This window comes from Alligator sinensis, unplaced genomic scaffold (genome assembly GCF_000455745.1).
Source record: "Alligator sinensis unplaced genomic scaffold, ASM45574v1 scaffold108_1, whole genome shotgun sequence".
In the NCBI taxonomy this organism is placed as follows: domain Eukaryota; kingdom Metazoa; phylum Chordata; order Crocodylia; family Alligatoridae; genus Alligator; species Alligator sinensis.
In genome coordinates, this window is record NW_005842110.1 from 1,359,251 (window position 1) to 1,371,532 (window position 12,282).

Genomic DNA, 12,282 nt, shown 5'->3' on the forward strand with positions numbered 1-12,282 from the left:
ATGGTGACTGTAGATATTGGCAGCTTGGCAGGTATCAGCATCCAGTAGGACATATGATTTATCCTGGTTATTTCTGTAAAAGAACACTTTTGGATAGTGTGGGTCCAATATTTAGGTGGTTAAATTTCCCAGCCCAACGTTATGGTATTAACCTAATAAATGAAAATGATATCCAAGGATTGGAACTGGAGAATGACAATCAGACAGGTTTCCCTGTCGGAACTGAATAAAATGCCAAAGCTAAACAAACAGCATAAAGGAGGAAAAATAGCTTTCAGAATGATTTAAGTTTGAATGAACTAAAGTTACTAGTTAAGTAGCTGAGATGTTTTTAGATACAATTATAACTGTTTTTTCCAGTTTTGCAAACTTGGTTTTTTAAATCATTATTATTTTTATTCAGTTTTTTGAATAAGGAAATGCACATGCAGTAAAAAGTACATACAATAAAAACTGTAAAAAGTTCCTGGACTTCAAAAAAGCTCTACTATTCAACACAAGTATTAATAGAAACTGAATTGTATAGGGTGAGAGCCTGCCTCCTTGGTTCATGGTGAGAAGTAGCTTACATCATGAATAATCCTGTTGATTTCACTGGGACTCCTTGCAGAGTAAGGCATTACTCAGAATGTGTAATAATGGCATTAGTCTGCCCCATAATGAGTATGGAGGAGAAAAAGTGAGGGATGTAGAAAAGAAAGACCAAATAATACAAGGAATGGCATTGAAGAATGAGTAATATTGTATATAGAATTGATCCCCAAATGCAATCATATTCTTCATCACTTTGTTGACTTACTCATTACCTACTGGAACAGAGTTTCAGTTAATGGTCTAATCTACTCTTTTATGTTACATTTTTCAGTATTAGAGTTGTTGTTTTGCATTCACATGGCCAACTCTGAAGATGTATGTGGGTAGATTAACCTCCTACATGCTCATTCAGTTGTACCAGCTCTGCTGAACTTGCCAGCAAGGGGTCTACTCAGTGCCAGCTATGCTGTTGGTTTGCATTTTGTGGACTTCCGCCTCTTAAGAATTAACACAAGGCCAACACTGTAATTTGTTGACAATTATTGGTCCTGATCCTGCCTCTGGATCCACGCAATAATACCCCCATGCCCTACTGGAGTCAGTGGGACTCTGTGTGGGCACTGAGGATCACCTGCAGGGATCCAATTGCAGGACCCAACCTTCACAGTGACAGTTTCAGCCCCAATACTGTAAAGAAGTGAACACAATAATAGATTATGACGACTGACAATTAAGCTCAGTCTCTTTCTGTAAAGCTTTTTAAAGGAAAGATTATAAAGAAAATTCTCCCCCTTCCCTTTGTTTCTTGCTGTCATAATAGTTCTTTGTGGGCTTGCGTAGGCTTGTACTACTTAGCATGAGTGCTCAGAGAAGAAAAACAACAGGTTCTTGCACAAAACAACTACTGAGGTTGTCTTGGGAAAGGGGTCCAAGGGTCAGTGTTTGCTGCAGCCTTGCAAAATTGCTGTGAACATTTACCAGCTCAGGCAAAAGAGCACTTCTCCTCCCTGCTGCTGATAATGGAGAAATGAATGTCTGAAGGGGCTTGGTCATTTTATAAGTCATATATCTCTCTGATATGTTACATTTATAATAATTTTGAGCAACATCTAATAATATTAATACTGACAGATCTTGGAGGAGGGGAAAGTATTTGCCCTCTCTGCCCTAATGCCTTCTGCAGCTTCCTGATATTGGGATGTTTTGGGTTACTCCAAAACTTAGGATGTTTGGCAGGGTACGTAGACATGCAAGCAGAGGACCTTAACACAGGGATCACTCCTGAAGAAAGCTATCCAATGGCCATCAGTGTTCTCACTGTGGCTTCAGAATGATTTAGGCCAGTGGTGCTCAGCTTTTCAGCTGTGCATGCTGGATGAGTGCCATGGGGCTGATATGTGGCCCAGATCCCTCTCAGGATCAGCATGTGGGTTTGGGCCCCATGCTGCCTCAGCCTTGCCCTGTGAACCTGGATCAGGCTGTATGCCACTGTGGCCCAGCCCTACGCGTCCAGATTGGGTCCCATGCTGCCTTTGTCCAGCCCTACATGCCTGTTTTGAGCTCTGCGTTCTGGGATCTGGTCCAGCCTTGCACGGCCAGATCTGGTCTCTCACTGTCCCAGCCCCATGCACCCAATCTAGTGCACAGGACTACGCTTTCTTGCCTGCTGTGCTTCCCACTGGTCCCAACTTTGGCAGTAGGGAAGCTGCAGTTAACGTTGTTACGGCTTCCCTGCCACCAAATTTCCGGAACCTTGGGGAGCTTGGGAGTCTGGGTGGTATGGCTCCGCAGGCCAGATCCAGTCCACAGGCTGGTGGTTGGGCACCCCTGGCTTAGGCTTAACAACGAAGGCTGGCTGCACTGAGGGATGAGTAGGCGTGAAATGTCATTTCCTGTCCCGTTTGGTCAATGCCATGTCAGAACATTTTAGTACCAGCATAAAGCAAGCCTGTCCTGTCCCATGTTTGGAAATGTGCCTTCCTTCAGCGCTTTTTCATATTCTTAAGGGCCTTAAATATTAGAGATGATGCAGAACAGGCCAGCATGAGAAGGAGTAGATCAGAGCAAGATTTGCTGAATGTACATTCTCATCCTGAGAGTGGTTAGGCATTGGAACTGGCTATCTAGAGGGGTTGTGGAGTCTCCATCCTTGGAAACTTTTAAGAGCAAGTTAGACAAGGTTCTTTGCATGAATCTGATATCTTTTATTAGGCTAACAAATAGTTGGAAAACAATTATTAAGCAAGCTTTCAGGTTCAAAAACCCTTCGTCAGGCTAAGGAAGTTTCAGCAGTTGGTGTGTGCTCTTCCTGGATGGAATGAAAAGTAAAGAAGCCAGCGGCTGGGCTGGTATGCATACAAGACAGGTAGTCAGTGAAAATGTAGATTGAGGAGTCAATGGGGGAGAGACAGGCTGGGGAGCAGGGGGAAGAGAGAGAAGGGGGACTGACTACTTGTCTTGTATGCATACAGCCCAGCTGCTGGCTTCTTTACTTTTCATGTCTTTACATTGACATGATGATTTCTTCTCATAGCTAGTCTCGGCGCCATTGGAGTGTCCTGTGTTGCAAAGGCTGCCCCTTCAGGTGGTTTCAGAATACTTGGTACTTGCAGGAAATAGGCTTTTATCCCTCCTTACCATTCTTATACCTTCTGTGCCATTGTTATGGTCACCATGCTGTATCTAAGAATTCTATACTTTCCCCCTCCCTCTGTCTCAAGTTTCCTATCACCATGATAAATGGGTAAAATCTGTCGTCTTGGGTCATCCAACTCAATCATATTATGGGCAACCTTGCTTTATTGACCAATTCCTGTGTATTACTTATGACAAGTTACTATGGGAGCTATAGTTGGTTGGAAAATAAAAAGATATTTTGTTGAAAAATAGAAAAAAAATCCAGAAAATATATGAAAAAAATTCCGGTGTTCTTTAAGTGCCTCTTTTTGGGTCTATCTAGGTACCCTACATCAGTATATAACCATTTCACATATATTAATTCTGTTGTTGTATGTTAGGTATTTTATTTTGTAAATGTTGCGTAGTTATGTTGTTGATCACATGAATATTGTAAAGGGGTCATGGTTTCCATTGTTCAAGTCATACAGCTATAGGGAAATTCTTGGAATATGTGTTGGTAGCACAGCATATTGGCCAGGAATCTAGAAGAAATGTTGGATAAAGTGATATAGATGGAGCAAGAAAGCCTATTTGTAGGCAGTAGCTACATTCTGCTTTTCCATTGCTACATGAAGCTGTGGCTTGAAAATCTGATAAAGTCATTGCTAACAAAGAGGAAGAGATCCTGCTTTAGAAATAGAAGTGAGACAGTTTCCTCCCACAACAAGCACAAAAACACTTCATCCTCCCACTCGCACCAAGACTCCAAGAGTGCACAACCCTACCAGTGTGGCAGAGCCTTAAGGGAAATTGAGACCCTTAGAAATTCCAGTGAGAAAATAAAAATAAGAGGGAATCTGCTAAACACTTAATCATTGTAAGATGTAGAGATACATCTACATTCCATAGTAGTGGCCCTTTCCTTGATTGCTGGATCATCAGGTTTTTATTTTACTGAGAAGGATGTCTGCAATCAGTTGAAGGGTAGATTCTCATTGCAGGAGTATTTCTAACATATGTATCAAAATCAGCCCTAGCCAAGATGAGTGTGGCTGCTATTGAAGTCAACAAGAGCTATGTCTGCTTTGTGGTAAGGCAGAATTTAGTCCACTGTCTATCACAGTATAAGCATAAGCTACAGCTTTTTAGAGCCAGGTGGGAGGCAGGAGGAGGGAAAGCCACTCTGTGCATTGACAGCTGACGTAAGTTCCTAGAAAAGTTATGCTTCTCATCGCTTTGGATACCACATGTTTTATGAATCATTAGCAGGCAGACAGGATTTGGTATGTTAACTTCTATCCTGAGAATATTTATGGTAGGGATTCAGGGCACTGGAAGAAGGGGAAATGTAATGTTATACTGAGCTGAGAAAGCAGAGATGGATCCATAAGCTTAATTTCTGTAGGACCTGAATCCAACAAACACTGTTCAGAATGATCCTTGATTCTGACTGTTCTGTAAGTAATCTGGGATCCTGGGCATCTCTAATGCAAGCAGGAGAGTAGTCTTCCTGAGAGTGCTGATGGACTTCTGCTATCTGGAAAGCAGATGCTATAGCAAAAGATGGTATGCCACCTACTTAGAATAATAATATTTATGTTTGCATGGCAGTTTTCATTCAGAAGGATATCGCAGCAATTTATGGACTATACAGAAAAATCACTTCCTTTGCTACTCGGCCACCTATGGGATAGAATCCAACAGCTGTCTCATGCCACGTAGCAGGACTCTATAATAGTATAGGCAGACCATGAAGAACATGACATCCACTGGAAATTTCTGGGGGATTTAGACCTCCTTTGTGTTGTAATGATCCTAACTGGAATTTGTCTATCACACTGAGCCTAACGCCCCTGCTTTTGGATTAGATTCTATTTGGAGTTTTGTGATTCTAAATTGCCAAGACCTTATATTACAATGTCCTCTGAAAAGCAGTACGTGTAGCAATATGATGTCCTTTAATGCTATCCTGGCATGTTCTTCCATTACTGATTAAAGACGTGTATATGAGAGAGTTTTCCAGTTATACTGGTAAAATTTATACTGGTAGGTAAGCCACTAAAGTCACATCAGTATAACTCCTGAAGAGCAGCTTATCTTGTTGAGCTTAAACTGTTTCCAAAGTAGTACAAGATATAAACAAAGAAAAAATGAGCACCTGTATGAGACTAAGAATGTCCACATTGAAAGGTTACAGTTGTGTAACTACTTCTAATTCATACCTCCCCTTATACCAGTATAAGCTGACAATGTCTTAGAAGAAAATGTCACCTGCTGCATCGCTCACACTGCTTCCTGCTCCACTTTAAGCCATCCCTAGAGTCCTCCCATTCATGTATTGGTCACAAATATGTCAAAAGGCATCTGTGGGGTAGACTGAACAGGCCAGATTCTGATTGAGGAGTTATATTCCGCCTATGGGTTATTTTCTTGTGGTTTCAGTTTTTGCATTCTTGGTTTCCTGGGATTTTAGAAATAAGAGGTGGAAAAAAGGCCTGTTAGAACATCAGACCAGTCCCCTACAAGTACAGGAAAAAAATCCTCTGAATGAGGATGGGGGTTTTAAGTATGAGATTTTTCTAAAGTGTTCCACGCTGACCTTAGTTTGTTCCCAACGAAGTCAGTGTTATCTGTTGACTTTGATAGCACAGAATTAGACCTGTGCTGGGCACTCTTGAAAATCCTGATCTTAGCCCTCAATATTTATTTGTTGGTTGATTGGCCTGCGGGTTGTCAAACAGCGCTGAGCTTCTCTGAGCAGTGGCTTCATTTCAGGGGCACGTACATGATTTTGGTATATCTGTATTAAGTTTTTGTATAACATTTTGGGATCCTTCTGGATGAAAAGTACTGTGTAAATGTTACTTTGCATTATTATTCATATTAACTTTGGTTTCAGTTCCAGAAGGGGAGACCTTTCCACCTTCTGTTTTTAAAGGTTACTTTTCCTTTGTTCGTCCACTCAGCAGCTGCTGTTTCGACTTCAGCCTACAGAAGTATATAAAACAGAGGAGATGCAGCAACTAGAGATGTGGTGGCAAGGAACCAGTGCCCAGTCTTGTTAACATATAACTAAGTTGGGGATTGAGGGGTGGGGAGAGGAGAGGAGGAGAAGGGAGATTGAAGAAAGCTCCGTTCCCCAGAAAAAATGCCATACTATACTTTTTACCAGAGAGGACCTGGATGACCCCAGAACTGAATAAGGGTAGCAGGAAATCTGAAATTCTACAGGAATCACAATGTGAATCACCTGCAGGTTTGGACAATGCTGTCAGTTGCATGAGACACAGGTTACATGAGACACCCTGTGAGAGGGAGACTGTTTGTTTGCTTTTTGCGAACACTCAAGCAGGTTTGTGTGTGCATTCAAGAGTCTGCTTTCTCTGACTGACACTGGAGGCCCAAAGTCTTGAAGCATGCCTGGGAGGGGAAGTTTTATAGGTTCTGTCCCCTTGCTCCTTCTGTGTGCGCTCCCCATGCTGTTTATGCATTTTTGCCTTGAGTAGTCATTAGATAAAATTCAGAAACAGCATTGGGAACATGATCCAGAACCAAGGTCTCCCTCCCTCCCAAGCCAGTGCCCTCCTTCTTGGGTCACAGTCACGCTCCCTCCTTCACGTTTTCTTTTTGGCTTCGTGGCTTTTTTTATTCTTGGATGTTTAAATGAACCAGCTTCAACACAAGAAGTAGAAGGTACTCTAACTCCTGCCTAGAGCATAGTCTTGAGGTTGGAGCTCTTTGCTGGAAAGTAGTGTTGAGCCCCAGCTCAAGTCTGGGATCGTGCCCGGTATGCAAAAGCCAATAAAGATACCAGGGGTGAAAGTATAAAGATTTATTGCTAGCAATACAAGGTGCAAGCGGAATAATTTCACGTAACAAGCACACAGATTCTTAATTATGAGCATCTTTTATACAGGAGTATTGGACCTTCATAAGCATTCTTGTTTGCTAATTGGTTATAAGGGAGTGACGCAAGGAGTTCTTTACTGAGCATGTCTCTATACCTGTGTTTTAGCTATGTATCTCATTTCCATACATGTATGTTTCATTAGCATACTTTCTCCCCACCTAGGGGTGTGAATCTTAATATTTAAATCAGTTCTTTGCCCTAGTCCACTAATTCTGTTTTTGTTTTCAAGCCTCCTTTATCTAAGACTGTCTTCTCCTTATCATTGCAGTTGGGCATTAGTTACAGAACAGAGACTTTTGCTTGGGCTATGTGTAGTGGTTTCTAGGTCAAACCTGACAGTAGGAGATGTGGGTTAAACCCCTCCTTGGTTGAAGAGGGCCTAGAACCCAAGTCCATTCCCTGGGCAAGTGCCCGAAACAGTAGACCTTTGGGTGGGTCCAACCTTAAAATGTGGGTGGGTGCTCCTCCTGTCAGACCATTTCTACATTTGTTATTTTTCTATTTTTCATAGGTGCTCAGAATGCCAAAACGAGAATGTAAAGAATCTTGGTAGTTGTTGTGTAGGGTAGGTTAGGATTGTGTTCAGTTACACCCCAGGGAATTAGGCAGTTATGCACCCATGTAATTTTGTGCAAGAAACATATAACTGCGCATAATCGCATAATATCACGTAATTCCCTGGAGTGTAGGTAGCGAGTAGGAAGGGGAGCTCCTGCCTGCAGGAGGGGTGGGTGGGCATGGGTGTGTGTGTGTGTGGGGTTTGTGTGTGGGTGTGGGCCCCCTGCCCACACTCCCCACCCCATGGTACACAGCCCTTGCTGTTGGTAGCAGCAGGTGGCAGACCCTCAGGGTGCTCCCAGACGGGGCAGGCAGAGACCCCAGTGGTGCCTGGGTCTGGCGAATCTGGGGGAGCTACACGTGGCTCATGCCTGCAGTACTGCGAGCCCCATGTGCTGGCATGGAGCCAGCCTGATTTGGCCCAAAGCTGCATGCCATCTGGCTCCGTGCTGCCATGTGCAGCCCCTGGCCACACTCCAGCGGGGGGCTCCACCTGCTGTGGCCAGGAGTGCCCCGAGGGCCTGCTGCTGCCACTGGCGCAGGTGGTGTGTGGCAGCAGGGGCTGGTGTGTGGCCACAGGCCTTGTGCTTGGGGCGGGGAGGTGGTGGGGGTTGTGTGGAGGGAGAGGCGGGGAGGTGGGGGGTGTTTAACAGGGGAGCTGTACACAGGGGACCCACACCCACCCACAAACCCCCCCACAAATCCCACCACACAACCCACCCCCACCCCACATCCAAGTACTTGCATATATTTCTAAAGAAGGTTTGAATAGTGTTATATTTAGTTTAACTTGTGGGGGGAAAAAAAAGTAATTTTGCATAATTTTGAATTTTTCTTTGTATAATTCCCTCAGGTGTATTCAGTAATTGAGGTGCCTAAAAGCGATTTAAGTGCCCTCTTGTGGTTGATTTAGGATTTGGACCGAAGAAAGCGCAGCTCAGCTGTGTGCAGACATATACTAAGTGCACCACAGAAGGCCTCTTTATTTCCTCTTGGCAGACTTGTTATGGTTGGAAGGACAGTACTTTTTTATATGTTCATTGCATCTTTTGATCATGTGCAATGCGATATCTGCCTTCTTAATGGGAATCATACTGGATGTAATGCCAGGGCTCCCTGGGGGGCTAACAGGACTTGCTGAGCAGGCAGTGCATGACAGATAAACAGTCTGGACTGTGTGCGCACTGATTATCTCCCTGGTGTGGGGAATATGAAGATTGTCTTCTTTCAATGTATTTTTTTCTGTTCTTGTATTCCAGAAAAAATCATGGCAGACTATTAAAACTATGGTCAACTTGCCAGTCATCAGCCCCTTCAAGAAGCGCTACTCCTGGGTGCAGCTGGCTGGACACACAGGTGAGAGATGTATCTCTAGCTCTTTTTTGCCCTGCAACAAAGAGAATATCACAAAGTACTGAGGTGTAATGCCAGGCTTTCCTCAGCCTCTGTGGGTTTGTGTGGGGATTTGAAGTGGTTTTTCAGGAGTGATTTCACCTTAGATAAATCTGGCAGCATCTGGAGCCCACATGAGACTGCAGAGTAAAATAATTCTTCTTTCAGAAGTCCAGTGTCACATCTCCCAACTGGAAAAAACCAAGTTTAGTAATGAGGAACTTTGTGGAGAGGCTAGGCTTAAAGGGTTGGCACCAAAAGCATTTGTATCTTCTACCTACCCACCTCATAGTATGTTGGGGGTGAACTCAGCAAGAATTTGAAACCATGCTGCTTCCCTAGTGGGCTACTCTCATTTCTCAAAGAAGTAACCAGAGCACTTGTTAGGAATATAGGACTGGAAGGGACTTCTTGAGTCACCAAGTCTGATTCCCTGTGATCACAGGCAGCCATATAACAAACCTTTGTTCAGAAGGACTTGCAAAAACAGTCCCTGCTGCACACATGGCCACAGAGCACCTGATGGCATACTGTAGTGTTTTTTGTTGGAGGAACAGTGCTGAATAGACAAGGGCTCCACCCACACCTGCCCCAGTCTTACCTCCAGCCTGTCTTTGGGGCTGTCTTTGGAGTGAGGGTAAAGATTTCCATTCATGTATTTCTGTATTTCAGACGGTTTATGAAGGCCTTTTTAGTTCCACCTAAAAACTGTATCTGAACATAAAACCTTCAGTGGAAAATGAACCTGGTGAAAAACAAGTCTGTGTGGGTGTTTGTATTGAGAGTCTGTATCATTCATGCATCTCTGTGAAAGTGTGGGGAGCTGCTCAGGGGCAGTAATAAGGGGCTACTCAGGCAGACTGAGCCTAATGTAAACTATAAAGATTGAAAGAAGTGCCCCTGGGTCAGGTCTTATAGCACTCTTAAGCAGAACAAGAAGGTTCTGTCATCTTTGTTCCCTGATTGTGCTATGCCGCCACACACCACCCCCATTTCTGTGGGATGCAGGGCACAGGACTGCATGGCTGTATTACTGGCCATGTGTGCATGCATGCTAGAGTTGACAACTCTGAATCTATTACAGGAAGTTCCTGAATGCAAACATGCCCGCATGCTTGCGTGTAGACTTTAAGTCAGGAAGGCAAATGTACATTACTATTACATTTAAAAACCCCACTGGACTACTGTATATATCAGATTCAACATTTAATATTTATTTTAATGAATACCCTATCATTTATCTCCTGGGTATCTGTCAGCAGTCTCCTGGAGATGTATATCTAATTCCTGGAGACTCCAGGGCAATCCTGGAGGGTTGATAACCCTAGTGCACACACATGTGGTGCTCCATGCCTCTGATTGCCCTCCCCTGCTCCCCCCAGCCCCAAGCAGCTCCTTGCAGGGTGGAACTCTGCCAGCCTGCAAGGGGAAAATACAAGTTTTTCTCCTTTAAAGGGGAATGGAAAACCCAGATCCCTGGAGATCAGGAACCTGCTTGAGTTCCCTGTATCTGGTTTTCTGAAAGTGGATTTGGTCCATCATTTAAAGTCAGTGTTCTCCACTTTGAGGAGCACTCCATAAGTTATAACACAGAATACCAGCACTACCAGAGGCTGTTGGGTATTAAAAATATTATGGGGTATAGCCAGGAAAGACCAGTTGCTGGTGATGGAATATGTAGGGTGTTGGAGTATGAAGCATAGGTTTAACACAGGCTTTAACTCTAGGGGCATAACCTGCATCTCTGGGTGAAAAATGGACTCTCCTTTAAGAGTTACTACAGTGCTACAGGACTGGAGAGTGACTTCCATTTCTGGAGTCTAATCGCTGCCAATCACAACCTTAGCACACTGCAGTTGCCACTGCATGCCATTCAAACCTAGGTTGTAAAACAGTTGAGCTCCAGTTTACACCTGCAGATTAGTGAGGCTCCAGAGGAGCTGCAGTACCTGGGTGGGGAGAGAGGGGGGATGAAAAGTTCAGTGTTTGGCTTGAAGCCCTGGATCTCTGTTTCATGATCAGCAACTGATCTCCACCACTTGGCTACGCACAAACGCAGCAGGTACAACCTGGGACGGGTTTCAGGAGCGTAGCCAACATTGGTGGCATTTCATAGCTTTAAAAATAGCCTGCTGTCAACATTAATGAAGTCTGGACCATTATACTCCCAGTGCATTTTAATGCAGCTAAAGATGTTAATATCCTTATGAATACTTTAGCATTATAAAAAAAGAAATGTGGCCTGGCTCAGTTCTGTTTCTTGGTAGCCATAAATTCTTGTATGGGATCCTATCCAAATGAATTTTCAGTCAAAAACTACATTGCAGTGTGTGGTTTTTGTTTTCTTTCAAAGAGTGTGTTATCTTTTCCATGCAGGGGAAACCTTTATCTGGTGCATGATAGAGAAGTGGGTGAAGGGTGAGGGCAGGTGTTTTCCTCTTCCACAAACTGGTCTTCTCAGTGTGTGTGTTTGGTTTTGCAGGCAGCTTCAAAGCAGCTGATAGTGGAACTATTCTGAAGCGCTTCTCTGAGAATGAGAAGGAGTGTTTTGAGCGACTGATGAAAGATCTCCTTTGCTCCTGTGTCCCTGCCTTCCATGGCATGGTGGAGAGAGATGGCGAGAGCTACATTCAATTGGATGACCTGCTTAATGAGTTTGAAGGGCCTTGTGTAATGGACTGTAAAATGGGGATCAGGTGGGAGACATGAAAATGAACCTTTTTTTTTTCCATTTAATTCATTTGAAGAATGGATGTGATAGTATTGATGTGCCTGGTAGATTAAGTACTCACTTTGGGTGACCAGTCTAGATAGAGGTCCTGCTAGTGACCTGCATTCATTTCTTTTCTGTCTGCAACACATTGTCAACTCCCTACATAGGACTGTCCACCCCATGCCAAGAGTAGGGTCATTCTGTAACAGTATGAAGGGAGTTCATATTGCAGCTGTCTAATTGTACTTGGCTTTTGGAGACTGAAATATCAAGATTCTTGGATGCTGCTTGGGCGAAATCTGAAGTTGGGTTGATTCAAGGCAAGCTTGCTTTGCACCTGCCTCGTATTACTTGGCTTGTGAAGAGTAAAGATAAAAAAAAAAAATAGATGATGTGACTGAGTCATTGTCAATTCATTAATCTTTGAGAACACAGTCACTGAGAAAACGAAGAGTAAAATTCCCTTCCTCAAACATGAGTAACTAACAAACAACGTGGCAGTCCATTTCCAGAGCTCAAACGAGTCCGGTGACTGCAATGATTCCTGGTGTGGCAG

The 12,282-nt window shown here is 43.7% G+C and overlaps 1 protein-coding gene across 1 annotated transcript in view; it reads left to right on the forward strand.

The window, feature by feature from the left end:
- ITPKA (inositol-trisphosphate 3-kinase A) overlaps positions 1-12,282 on the forward strand; it is a gene marked incomplete at its 5' end in the record, with an annotated part of 58,509 nt that overhangs the window by 30,268 nt on the left and 15,959 nt on the right. Inside the window, 2 exons of the mRNA XM_006024622.1 lie at positions 8,881-8,977; positions 11,496-11,709. Coding sequence (XP_006024684.1) covers positions 8,881-8,977; positions 11,496-11,709 — 311 coding nt within the window. The remainder of the gene's footprint in view (positions 1-8,880; positions 8,978-11,495; positions 11,710-12,282) is intronic.